Here is a 13,361-nt window from a genome sequence, read left to right as displayed (position 1 = left end):
GGCCAGTAGATATAAAAATAGAAAAACCTTGTGACCTCTCTAGAGGCCATATTTTTCATGAGATCTTCATGAAAATTAGAATGTTCACCTTGATGATATCTAGGTAAAGTTCAAAACAGGGTCACGTACCTTCGAAAACTAGGTCAATAGGTCAAATAATAGAAAAACCTTGTGACCTCTCTAGAGACCATATTTTTCAATGGATCTTCATGAAAATTGGTCAGAATTGTTATCTTGATAATATCTAGGTCAAGTTCAAAACTAGGTCACATGAGCTCAAAAACAAGGTCACTATGTCAAATAATAGAAAAAACGACGTCATACTCAAAACTGGGTCATGTGGGAAGAGGTGAGCGATTCAGGACCATCATGGTCCTCTTGTTTGTTTTTGACTTGCGCTCGCCCCATTGAAAATAATCAATCCAAAACTTTTTGGTGCGCTACTTTTTACGGACTGAAAAGTGTATAAATGCTTATAATTTTAGTCCCAGATTGTTCTCAAATGGATTTTAGTCAAAATAGATACATACTTCACTCACATCGTCTATAATAAATCATAACATTTATATTTAGTTGCATTAAAGTTATTTCCCCTTGATGCAGTTATGCCATTTTCTTCAAATGTTTACCAAATTATATGCTACAAAAATTGATTTATTTCACTGAAAACTGGATGAAGAAAAACATACTAATTTATTTGATAACATCAATCTACATTATTTTGGTAAGGGAACATACTTATTGATGCATGTCACTTATCAGTTTTCTGTTTTTCCTGTCCAGATGGGCAGCATTTACAGTGCTTTAGGGTATAGCGGATAGCTTACTAATTTTTCCTGCATTCCAATTCAAAGAAATGAAAATAGTAGGGTTTTTTTCAGTATATCAGACAGAAAACATCTATTCTTCATAAAACATTCAGCTTTAAATAGAAATTCATGTGTTTTTTCTCTCCAAGCCATTGTTTACATATGCGCTGATTTAGGGTGTACAGGATAGCTTTGGTCATTTTTTCCATTGTTAGTTTAAAATCCACATCTTAATAAACTTTCCAAGATTTCTTTACTAAAAATCAGAATAATAATGTATTTTCTTTTCAAAAACATTCAGCTTTTTAAATTTATATCAAATACCTTTCATTCACTGACGTTTTTTACATATACACTGATTTAGTCTATAGGGGATAGCTTTATTTTACATTTGATGACATATGAAAAATAACACAACAAGCAAATATTTAAAATGTATGTCAAAATGTCTGTTTGCATGCCAGTAAAAGAATGATATGAAAATCTATAAAATAATTCAAGTCTAAATATGAAATTTATTAATCTATCCTCTATACCCTAAAATCCGCTATACCCTAAAGCACTGTACATACGAAAGTTGGTGGGGTAAGGAATTTACATTATGAGTTGTTTTCTGAACTGTTTCGATTTTCAAATTTTCCAATCATTTAGTAGACTAATGTTAATGTACATTAATCTCCATTTCAGACCTTAATTGAGACTTGACTTATGACTCCTTTCCCCTCTAGCCAGTACTTGCTCTGTTTAAGGTGGGGGAAGAGATTGACTGGACAGTTCTTTCCCCCCTAGCCATACTTGATCTCTTGGGTGGGGAGAAGAAATTAACCAGTCAGTTCTTTCCCCCCCACCCCCCATCATGAACTTGACCCGTCAAGGAAATTGACCTATGGGTCTTTTTTGTTAAAAATAGGTTTCAAAAAAAGTTTTCAGCTATCAGACTTTAAAAATCTTTTTCTCTAGAGCTTTGGTATTGTGCATGTTATATAAGGGTTTGACTTTCTACCATAATTGTCCAAATTATTGCCCAAAGGTCAAAAATGGCCACACCTCTGTGTATGACATGTACTTACTAAAGGCTTATATATAAGTAACTTTGAAAATCTTTTCTCTGAATCCATAAGTTGTTGTTCAAATTATTGCCTTAGGTTCAAAAAAGTGCGTGACATGTATATAATATAGGCTAACATAGAAAAAACCTAACTCTGTACTTGTACCATTACGTTAGGCCAGAGTTTTTTTATTTTTTGTTACTCAGATTTTGGGCAGAAAAATGTTGACAGGAGGAGGGAAAAAAATAAAAATAAAAAGGCAGTAAAATTACTAAAACAACAGACGATAAGTGATCACTTCAAATGTGTTGCCTGAAAGGATTTTAACACTACTTTAATACGCATTTAACATGTAATACAAAAAAAAATTACCATTATGTGTTTAACTTTTTTATTATCTTGGAACATAAAATTGATGATTTCAAAAACTTTAACAAAATCACTCTTTGGGCATGGTTACTATTTGCCCTTGGTCATAACATCTCCGGCGAGTATTAAATTGATGATTGAATAGCAATTTTCAATGGTCTGATCGGCTGGTTTCATTTTTAGCATGTGCATACTTTTATTTTTAATTCATAAACTTTTCTGACCAAGATCTTTATTTAATACATTTTAATATTTATTTGTTGTGTTATTATCACACTGACACAATTTTATAGGTCATATGGTGACTTTCCAGACTTAAATGGTGCTGGAAGACCCCAGGTACTCCTCTGGGCATCATCTCGGGCAAGAATTGGCATCTGGGTAGAATGGCCTACCTTCCGTCAGCCAGCTGGATATCTTTTTCACATGATGACCTGAGTGGGGCTCGATCCCACAGTGGTCAGGGGCAAGTGATTCAAAGTCGGGCCACTCTTTATTTTATATTCGATGGCCAGAAAATGACTGAAAGCATAAGTAGCTAGATAGGTCCCTGAAAAGGATTTGTATGCAATGGAATATATAGATAAATACCTCCAATCAGGCAACTTGTAATATATATATATGTCTTCATAAGCATATCACAGGGTTTATCCCCTTCATAATAGGGTCCTTCCCTCAGAAAATATCTTTTAAATTATGCAGTTTTCCCCAAAAACTGACTTTACATAAGGTTTTTTATTCCCCTTTGCCCAAACACCGAGCTGTTTTTGCTCCAAATCACAGGCCTGGGCCCCTTTCCCTCCTGGTTAACCGCTCCCCCCCCACCCCCAAAATCTGAAACGGATGACTCCTTTGGCAGCACTTTGTTGCTCCTATACGTCATCCTCATGTAAATATATAACTGCCAAAGGCATGTCAAATTCACATTCAATGTTGCCGTTGTTATTTACGTCGGGTAAATCTATGTTTTTCTAACATTTTGAGACACCGTTACTGACCGTAACCTTTACAGAACTTGTTTTTCGTTGTTTTATTGTATATATACTAGATTACAAACCAAATATTCTGCTTTTCCATCGCGCATAAATCGTTCAAAGACAATCTTAAATTTCACTCAAGTTTTTGTTTACGTACGGGAGACGCTTCCATTTGAGCGGAAATTGCGCCTATATGACACTGACGGATAATGCGCTGATGAATATCGACGTTGTCGTTGTCGCCAGAATGCAGCAAAACATCGATCGTCGCCCGAAAATAATTTTGAAATTTCAATTTTTATTTTTTTCAAAAATGACGAAAAATAGGGTCGGCGGGTCTGAGTAACGAAAAATCAAAGAACTCTGGACTTATACAAACACACTAGAAGCCTTGTACACAGGTGAGCGCTTTAGGGTCAATGACCCTCTTGTTTATGTTAAACACAGTTGTTACCCTTCATGATTCAGTGTGTCATACATATCCACGGCACAATAATCTTGGCTAGGTGAGCAACTTAGGGATATTATGACCCACTTATTTTAAAAATATAAAATTTGTGTTGTTTCAACAGTTGTTTTAGGATGCTTTTGTCTTGAATTATTTTCAGGTTTTTGAGAGTAAGAAGATAAAATATGAGAAAGGTAAACAACAGTTCTTCTTCAAATACTAAGATACTACTATAAATACTACAAATACTTAAGCAAAGTCTGACATGACAGGCTGTATTTTTAGCTTTCCTGTTCTCTGAATAGGGGTACTATTCTACTCGCCCCGGTGTCGGCGTGAGCTTTCTATGTTAAAGTTTTTCGGCAACCTTTGTTACTATTGCTTATATCTTACTGTAACTTCACATTAACATTGTTCAGCGTAATATTAAAGTAAAAGCCCTTGATTTAGTAAAATTGTTATATTTTCATATTGTTACAGATTTTGTATTAAAACCTCAAGTAACTAACACACTGTAGTGCAATCATTGTTCTTCAGTTTTTTTTAGCTCACCTGTCACATAGTGACAAGGTGAGCTTTTGTGATCACCCTTCGTCAGTCGTTTGTCGTCAGTCTGTGCGTCCGTCTGTCAACAATTTCTTGTCTGCATGATAGTGGTTTCATTTATGATTTTATTAGCTCATCTGATTTTTTGAAGAAAAATGATGAGTTATTGTCATCACTTGAGCGGTGTCGGCGTCTGCGTCGGTGTTGCCTGGTTAAGTTTTATGTTTAGGTCAGCTTTTCTCCTAAACTATCAAAGCTATTACTTTGAAACTTGCAACACTTGTTCACCATCATAAACTGACCCTGTACATCAAGAAACATAACTCCATCCTGCTTTTTGCAAGAATTAAGGCCCCTTTTGGACTCACAGGTGGCAGTAAAGTACCTAGGATACAGTATGGGTCCATGAGCCATATGCCCTTAAATTTACTACAATTATAATGTTTTCTTAGGAAAAAAATGACAAAAAGCCATTTTGAAAAAAATTTTGCTCCTGTGACAATGAGCCATGAGAAAGGTGATCAAGAACAGTTTGACATGTGCATTGCTTCCAGGTCCGTATTTTTTTTTCAAAACAACATTTCCTTATCAATGGTTGGCCGCCTTTTCGGCAAAAGATTAATCTTTCAGAAAAACCTTACTTCAAAACCCAGTTCCAAACCGTTTACGCATCACGAGCGAGCAACGGCATACGAAACGATAGTGATTTCTCCACCCGAATAAATCCCACACATTTTGGACTTAGAAAATATCAGATTTCTTGGTTAAGTTTTATGTTTAAGTCAACTTTTCTCATAAACTATCAAAGCTATTGCTTTAAAACTTGCAACAGTTTTTCACCATCATAAGCGGACGCTGTACATCAAGAAACATAACTCTATCCTGCTTTTTGCAAGAATGATGGCCCTTTTTAGACTTAGAAAATCATGGGTAGGACAATATTTCTATTATACAAAAAAATCAGATGAGCGTCAGCACCCGCAAGGCGGTGCTCTTGTTATGTCTCACACCACATAGTGGTGTGGGAGACATATTGATTTACTCCAGTCTGTGTGTGTGTGTGTGTGTCTGTCACAAAGCTTGTCCACTCTAAGTCGAACATTTCTCATCGGATCTTCTCCAAACTTGAACAAAATGTGTTTGTCCATAAGACCTCGGCCAAGTTCGATAACTAGCCAAATCCGCTTAGGCACTTTTGAATTATGGCCCTTGAATTACTGATTGGATCCATTCGTCTAGACCATCCAGAGAAACTAGTCATTTTTCATTGGGCAGCACTGTCACAAAGCTTGTCCGCACTCTAAGTCTAACATTTCTCATCGGATCTTCACCAAACTTGAACAAAATGTGTTTGATCATAAGACCTCAGCCAAGTTCGATAACTAGCCAAATCTGCTAAGGCACTTTTGAATTATGGCCCTTGAATTACTGATTGGATCCATTCGTCTAGACCATCCAGTCATTTTTCAGTTGTGGGAGACATGCGCTTTCCTCAAAAGCATCTCTAGTTTTAACCAAACTTGCACACAACTTGTATCACCATAAAATCTCGGTTCCTTTCTGATCCCATTACGGGTTCCAGAGTTATGGCCCCTGAAAGGACCAAAATTAGCTATTTTGACCTTGTCTGCACAATAGCAGCTTTATTTATGATTTGAATTTTACCAAACTTGCATCACCATAAGATCTTAGTTCCTTTCTTGAACTGGCTGGATTCCTTTATGGGTTCCAGAGTTATGGCCCCTGAAAGGGCCAGAATTTGCTATTTTGACCTTGTCTGCACAATAGCAGCTTCATTTTTTAGCTCACCTGTCACATAGTGACAAGGTGAGCTTTTGTGATCGCCCTTCGTCCGTCATCTGTGCGTCCGTGCATGCGTCAACAATTTCTTGTCTGCACGATAGTGGTTTCATTTATGATTTTATTTTAACCAAACTTGCACACAACTTGTATCACCATAAGATCTCGGATCCTTTCTTGAACTGGCCAGGTCCCATTATGGGTTCCAGAGTTATGGCCCCTGAAAGGGCCAAAACTAGCTATTTTGACCTTGTCTGCACAATAGCAGCTTTAATTATGTCTCCCACCACACAGTGGTGTGGGAGACATATTGATTTACTCCAGTCTGTCTGTCTGTCTGTCACAAAGCTTGTCTGCACTCTAAGTCGAACATTTCTCATCCGATCTTCACCAAACTTCAACAAAATGTGTCTGCCAATAAGTGTTTGGCCAAGTTCGATAACTAGCCAAATCGGCCTAGGCACTTCGGAATTACCAAAATCACTCAGATTTCTTGCGTAGTTTTACCTCCAAACCAACCCCTATACTACTAGTAGTATAGGGGTCCTTTTGGTGTCAAGAAAGCGCATGCGCATGTGGATTCAGTAAACAGTATATAAAGACTGACTTATTATTTAGATGATTAGGCAGTTGTGGGAGACATGCGCTTTTCTCAAAAGCATCTCTAGTTATGATTTGATTTTTACCAAACTTGCACACAACTTGTATCACCATAAGATCTTGATTCCTCTCTTGAACTGGCCAGATTCCATTATGGGTTCCAGAGTTATGGTCCCTGAAAGGGCCAGAATTAGCTATTTTGACCTTGTCTGCACAATAGCAGCTTCATTTATGATTTTATTTTAACCAAACTTGCACACAACTTGTATAACCATAAGATCTTGGTTCCTTTCTTGAACCGGCCAGATCCCATAATGGGTTCCAGAGTTATGGCCCCTGAAAGGGCCAAAATTGGCTATTTTGACCTTGTCTGCACAATAGCAGCTTCATTTATAATTTGATTTTAACCAAACTTGCACACAACTTGTATCAACACAAGATATTGGTTCCTTTCTTGAACCGGCCAAATCCCATCATGGGTTCTGTAGTTATGCCCCTGATAGGGGGGTTGGGCTTGTTTTCCCTATATGGCTATATAGAAAACTTTGAAAATCTTCTTCTCAAAAGCTGCTGGTCCGTTTTCAAAATAATTTTACACAAATGTGCCTTGGATGACCTTCTACCAAATTCCTTAAGATAATTTTGATTCTTCGAAAACATGGCGGCCCGCAGGAGACACTCATTATCCCTATATGGCCATATAGAAAACTTTATTAAATTAAATCTTCTTGTATGAAACTTCTGGCCTGAATTGAGAATAATTTTATTTCAAGTTACTTTAAGAAAATTTCAACTATATTTTCTCATAACTCTTTTGATTGATCTTTATTATGATCTTTTGACCTTGAAATCTTGTCCTTAAGTGCAATGATAACAGGTGAGCGATATAGGGCCATCATGGCCCTCTTGTTATTTGAATTTTATCAAACTTGCACAAAACTTGTGCCACCATAAGATCTCGGTTCCTTTCTTGAACTGACCAGATCCTGTAATGGGTTCCAGAGTTATGGCCCCTGAAAGGGCCAGAATTAGCCATTTTGACCTTGTCTGCACAATAATAGCTTCATTTATGATTTGAATTTAATCCAACTTGCACAAAACTTGTGTCACCATAAGATCTTGGTTCCTTTCTTGAACTGGCCAGATCCCTTAATGGGTTCCAGAGTTATGGTCCCTGAAAGGGCCAAAATAAACTTTTTAGCTCACTTGAGCCAAAGGCTCATTGTGAGCTTTTGTGACCGCTCAATGTCCGTCGTCAGTCTTCAGTCGTCAGTTGTGTGTCCATCAACATTTTCTAAACAAATCTTCTTGAAAGCCACTGGGCAGAATTACACCAAACTTCACAGGAATGATCCTTGGATGGCCCCCTTTCAAAATTGTTCAAAGGATTGAATTCAATGCAGAACTCTGGTTGCAATGGCAACCGAAAGGAAAAACTTAAAAAATTTTCTTGTCCAAAACCACAGGGCCTACAGCTTTGATATCTGGTGTGTAGCATGATCTAGTAGTCCTCTACTAAGATTGTTCAAATTATCCCCCTAGGGTCAAATATGGCCCCGCCCCGGGGGTGCCAAGTTCTACATAGACTTATATAGGAAAAAAAAGTTTAAAAATCTTCTTGTCTGAAACCACAACACTTAGACCTTTGATATTTGGTTTGCAGCATTGTCTTATGGTCCTCTACCAAAATCATTCAAATTGTACCCCTGGGGTGAAAAGAGGCCCTGCCCTGGGGGTCTCAAGTTTTATATAGACTTATATAGGAAAAAGCTTTAAAAATCTTCTTGTGTGAAACCATACGACCTAGACTTTTGATATTTGGTAAGATGCATTGTCTAGTATTCCTCTACCAAAATTATTCAAATAATGCCCCTGGGGTTAAAAGAGGCCCCGCCCTAGGGTCACTTAGTTATTATGTGAGTTATATAGGAAAAAATACTTAAAAAATCATTTGATCCTATTTCCAAGACTGTTTAATTATAATTACCTGATGACCCCAAGTAATATGATGTCGCTTGACTGTGACCTTGACCTACTGACCTACTTTCTTGTTTTTTAAGATACAGCCTTGAAATTTTGATGACTTACACAGTTTTGCACACCAATCATAAAACTGAATTTCGTTGACCATGAATGTGATCTGCTGACTTTCTTAATATTTTATCATCAGTTTGACATTTGAAACATGTAGCTCATATTACTCAGGTGAGCGATCCAGGGTCATCATGACCCTCTTGTTTGACCTTGTCTGCGCAATAGCAGCTTCATTTATGATTTGATTTTAACCAAACTTGCACACAACTTGTATCACCATAAGATCTCAATTCCATTTTATACGCCCGAAGGGATGTATTATGTTATCGCCTTGTTGTCCGTCTGTCTGTCTGTTGGTTAGCAATTTCTTTTCTGCTCTGTAACTCTTGAATCCCTTGAAGGATTTCAAAGAAACCTGACACAAATGTTCACCTCATCGAAACGACGTACAGAGCGCATGTTTCGGATGGCTCACTTCAAGGTCACACTTAGGGGTCGAAGGTCATATGACTTTGTTTTGTGTGTATATTGCTCTGCATTTGCGTTGCATTGCAGTGCTCTTGTTTTTATTTGGTAGATCCTTCTTTTGTTCACTTACAACATTTTTAGCTCGACTATTCGAAGAATAAGTAGAGCTATCCTACTCACCACGGCGTCGGCGTCAGTGTCGGCGTCGGTGTCGGCGTCGGCGTCACACCTTGGTTAAGTTTTTCGTACCAGTCCACATTTTGACAAAGTCTTTTGAGATAAAGCTTTGAAACTTTCAACACTTGTTTACCATCACCATGTCCAGTTATAGGCAAGAGCACATAACTCCGTCAAGGATTTTGGCTGAATTATGGCCCCTTTTGACTTAGAAATCATGGTTAAGTTTTTCGTACCAGTTCATATTTTGACAAAGTCTTTTAAGATAAAGCTTTGAAACTTTCAACACTTGTTTACCATCACTATGGCCAGTTATAGGCAAGAGTACATAACTCCATCAAGGTTTTTGGCTGAATTATGGCCCCTTTCGACTTAGAAATCTTGGTTAAGTTTTTCGTACTAGTTTGTATTTTGGCAAAGTCTTTTGAGATAAAGCTTTGAAACTTTCAACACTTGTTTACCATCACCATGTCCAGTTATAGGCAAGAGCACATAACTCCATCAAGGATTTTGGCTGAATTATGGCCCTTTTTGACTTAGAAATCTGGGTTAATATTCGTACCAGTTCATATTTTGACAAAGTCTTTTGAGATAAAGCTTTGAAACTTTCAACGCCTGTTTACCATCACCATATCCAGTTATAGGCAAGAGTACATAACTCCATCAAGGATTTTGGCTGAATTATGGCCCCTTTTGACTTAGAAATCTTGGTTAAGTTTTCCGTACCAGTTCATATTTTTTGTAAAGTGTTTGACCTATGGCTTTGAAACTTTTATCACTTGTTTAGTATAATAGTCTCTATCTGTAGGAAAGAGTACATAACTCTGTCATCTATTTTGGCTGAATTATGGCCCTTTTTGGACTTTGAAATTGGTTCTGTTTTCATACAAGTCCACGTTTTGTCAAAACTATTTGACATATGGCTTTTAAACTTTGAACACTTGTTTATCATTATTAATTTTACATCTGTAGGCAAGAGTTCATAACTATTTTGACTGAATTATGGCCCTTTTTGGACTTTGAAATTGGTTCATACATTGCCATTTAGTGCAAGACTTATCGAAATCAAAGAAATACAGGATCATTGTTTGTCTAATCTATTTATTTCTTTTGTCTGAATATCTGTGGAAATATTTTGACCCCATTCTTCAATCAGTTCTTCGAATAGTCGAGCGCGCTGTCATCAGACAGCTCTTGTTTAGCTCACCAGAGCCAAAGGCTCAGGGTGAGCTATTCTGATCACTCACTGTCCGTAGTCCAGCGTCCATTGTCCGTCGTCCGTTGTCCATAAACTTTTACTTTAAACAACATCTCCTCATAAACCGCTAAGCCAATTTCATCCAAACTTCACAGGAATGTTCCTTGGGTGAAGCTCTACAAAAACTGTTCAAAGAATTGAATTCCATGCAGAACTCTGGTTGCCGTGGCAACCAAAAGGAAAAACTTTAAAAATCTTCTTCTGAAAAACTAGAAGCCCTAGAGCTTAGATATTTGGTGTGAAGCATTGCCTAGTGGACCTCTACCAAATTTGTTCAAATCGTGACCCCGGGGTCAAAATTGACCCCGCCCCAGGGGTCACTTGATTTTACATAGGAAAGTCTTAAAAAATCTTCTTCCCAAAAACCAGAAGCCCTAGAGCTTAGATATTTGACATGTAGCATTGCCTAGTGGACCTCTACTAAATTTGTTCAAATCATGACCCCATGGTCAAAATTGACCCTACCCCAGGGTTCACTTGATTTTACATAGATTTCTATAGGAAAATCTTCAAAAAATTTTAAAAAATAAATCAGAAGGTCTAGAGCTTAGATATTTGACATGTAGCATTGACTTGTGGACCTCTACAAAATTTGTTCAAATCATGACCCCCGAAGTCAAAATTGACCCTGCCCTAGGGGTCACTTGATTTTACATAGGAAAAATCTTCAAAAATTTTCTAAAAATACACCAGAAGGCCTAGATCTTAGATATTTGACTTGTAGCATTGCCTAGTAGACTTCTACAAAATGTCTTCAAATCATGACTCCCGGGGTCAAATTGACTCCGCCCCATACGATTACTTGATTGTACATAGAAAAATCTTCAAAATTTTGTAAAAATAAACCAGAAGGCATAGAGCTTAGATATATCAAATGTAGCATTGCCTAGTGGACCTCTACAAAATTTGTTCTAATCTTGACCCCCCCCCAGGGTCAAATTGACCCAGGCCCAGGGTTTGCTTGATTGTACATAGGGAAATCTTCATAAATTTGCTAAAAATAAACCAGAAGGCCTAGATCTTAGATATTTGATATGTAACATTGCCTAGTAGACTTCTACAAACTTTGTTCAAATCATGACCCCCGGGGTAAAATTGGCCCCGCCCCAGGGGTTACTTGATTGTACATAGGAAAATCTTCCAAAAAATTTCTAAAAATCATCAGTTTGACATTTGAAACATGTAGCTCATATTACTCTGGTGAGCGATCCAAGGTCATCATGACCCTCTTGTTTTTAGCTCACCTGTCACAAAGTGACAAGTTGAGCTTTTGTGATCGCGCAGCGTCCATCGGCAGTCGTCCATCCGTGCGTGCGTGCGTCCGTGTGTAAACTTTTGCTTGTGACCACTCTAGAGGTCACATTTTTCATGGGGTCTTTATGAAAATTGGTCAGAATGTTCATCTTGATGATATCTAGGTCAAGTTTGAAACTGGGTCACGTGCGGTCAAAAACTAGGTCAGTAGGTCTAAAAATAGAAAAACCTTGTTACCTCTGTACAGGCCATATATTTCACAAGATCTTCATGAAAATTGGTCAGAATGTTCACCTTGATGATATCTAGGTCAAGTTCGAAAGTGGGTCACATGCCATCAAAAACTAGGTCAGTAGGTCAAATAATAGAAAAACCTTGTGACCTCTCTAAAGGCCATATTTTTCATGGGATCTGTATGAAAGTTGGACTGAATGTTCATCTTGATGATATCTAGATCAAGTTCGAAACTGGGTCATGTGTGGTCAAAAAGTAGGTCAGTAGGTCTAAAAATAGAAAAACCTTGTGACCTCTCTAGAGGCCATACTTGTGAATGGATCTTCATAAAAATTTGTCAGAATGTTCATCTTGATGATATCTAGGTCAAGTTCGAAAGTGGGTCAAGTGCCTTCAAAAAGTAGGTCAGTAGGTCAAATAATGAAAAAACGTTGCGACCTCTCTAGAGGCCATATTTTTCATGGGATCTGTATGAAAGTTGGTCTGAATGTTTATCTTGATGATATATAGGTCAAGTTTGAAACTTGGTCAACTGCGATCAAAAACTAGGTCAGTAGGTCTTAAAATAGAAAAACCTTGTGACCTCTCTAGAGGCCATATCCTAGAATGGATCTTCATGAAAATTGGTCAGAATGTTCATCTTGATGATATCTAGATCAAGTTTGAAACTGGGTCACGTGCCGTTAAAAACTAGGTCAGTAGGTCAAATAATAGAAAAACCTTTTGACCTCTCTAGAGGCCATACTTTTCATGGGATCTGTATGAAAGTTGGTCTGGATGTTCATCATGATGATATCTAGGTCAAGTTTGAAACTGGGTCAACTGCGGTCAAAAACTAGGTCAGTAGGTCTAAAATTAGAAAAATCTTTTGACCTCTCTAGAGGCCATATTTTTCAATGGATCTTCATGAAAATTGGTCTGGATGTTCACCTTGATGATATCTAGGTCAGTTTCGAAACTGGGTCATGTGCGGTCCAAAACTAGGCCAGTAGATATAAAAATAGAAAAACCTTGTGACCTCTCTAGAGGCCATATTTTTCATGAGATCTTCATGAAAATTAGTGAGAATGTTCACCTTGATGATATCTAGGTAAAATTCAAAACAGGGTCACGTACCTTCGAAAACTAGGTCAATAGGTCAAATAATAGAAAAACCTTGTGACCTCTCTAGAGGCCATATTTTTCAATGGATCGTCATGAAAATTGGTCAGAATTTTTATCTTGATAATATCTAGGTCAAGTTCAAAACTGGGTCACATGAGCTCAAAAACTAGGTCACTATGTCAATTAATAGAAAAAAAGACGTCATACTCAAAACTGGGTCATGTGGGAACAGGT

General features: G+C 37.5%; 1 protein-coding gene across 1 annotated transcript in view; it reads left to right on the top strand.

Annotated features, from left to right (window-relative positions):
- Nucleotides 1-13,361, top strand: part of LOC128554366 (protein mono-ADP-ribosyltransferase PARP14-like) — a gene marked incomplete at its 3' end in the record, with an annotated part of 56,123 nt that overhangs the window by 15,710 nt on the left and 27,052 nt on the right. The window contains exon 4 of the mRNA XM_053535650.1: nt 3,813-3,846. Within this exon, the coding sequence (XP_053391625.1) occupies nt 3,813-3,846 (34 nt within the window). The remainder of the gene's footprint in view (nt 1-3,812; nt 3,847-13,361) is intronic.

Source organism: Mercenaria mercenaria, unplaced genomic scaffold (assembly GCF_021730395.1).
Source record: "Mercenaria mercenaria strain notata unplaced genomic scaffold, MADL_Memer_1 contig_4975, whole genome shotgun sequence".
NCBI lineage: Eukaryota > Metazoa > Mollusca > Bivalvia > Venerida > Veneridae > Mercenaria > Mercenaria mercenaria.
The sequence above is the reverse complement of the archived record's forward strand: the minus strand, read 5'-3'. Positions and strand labels throughout refer to the sequence as shown.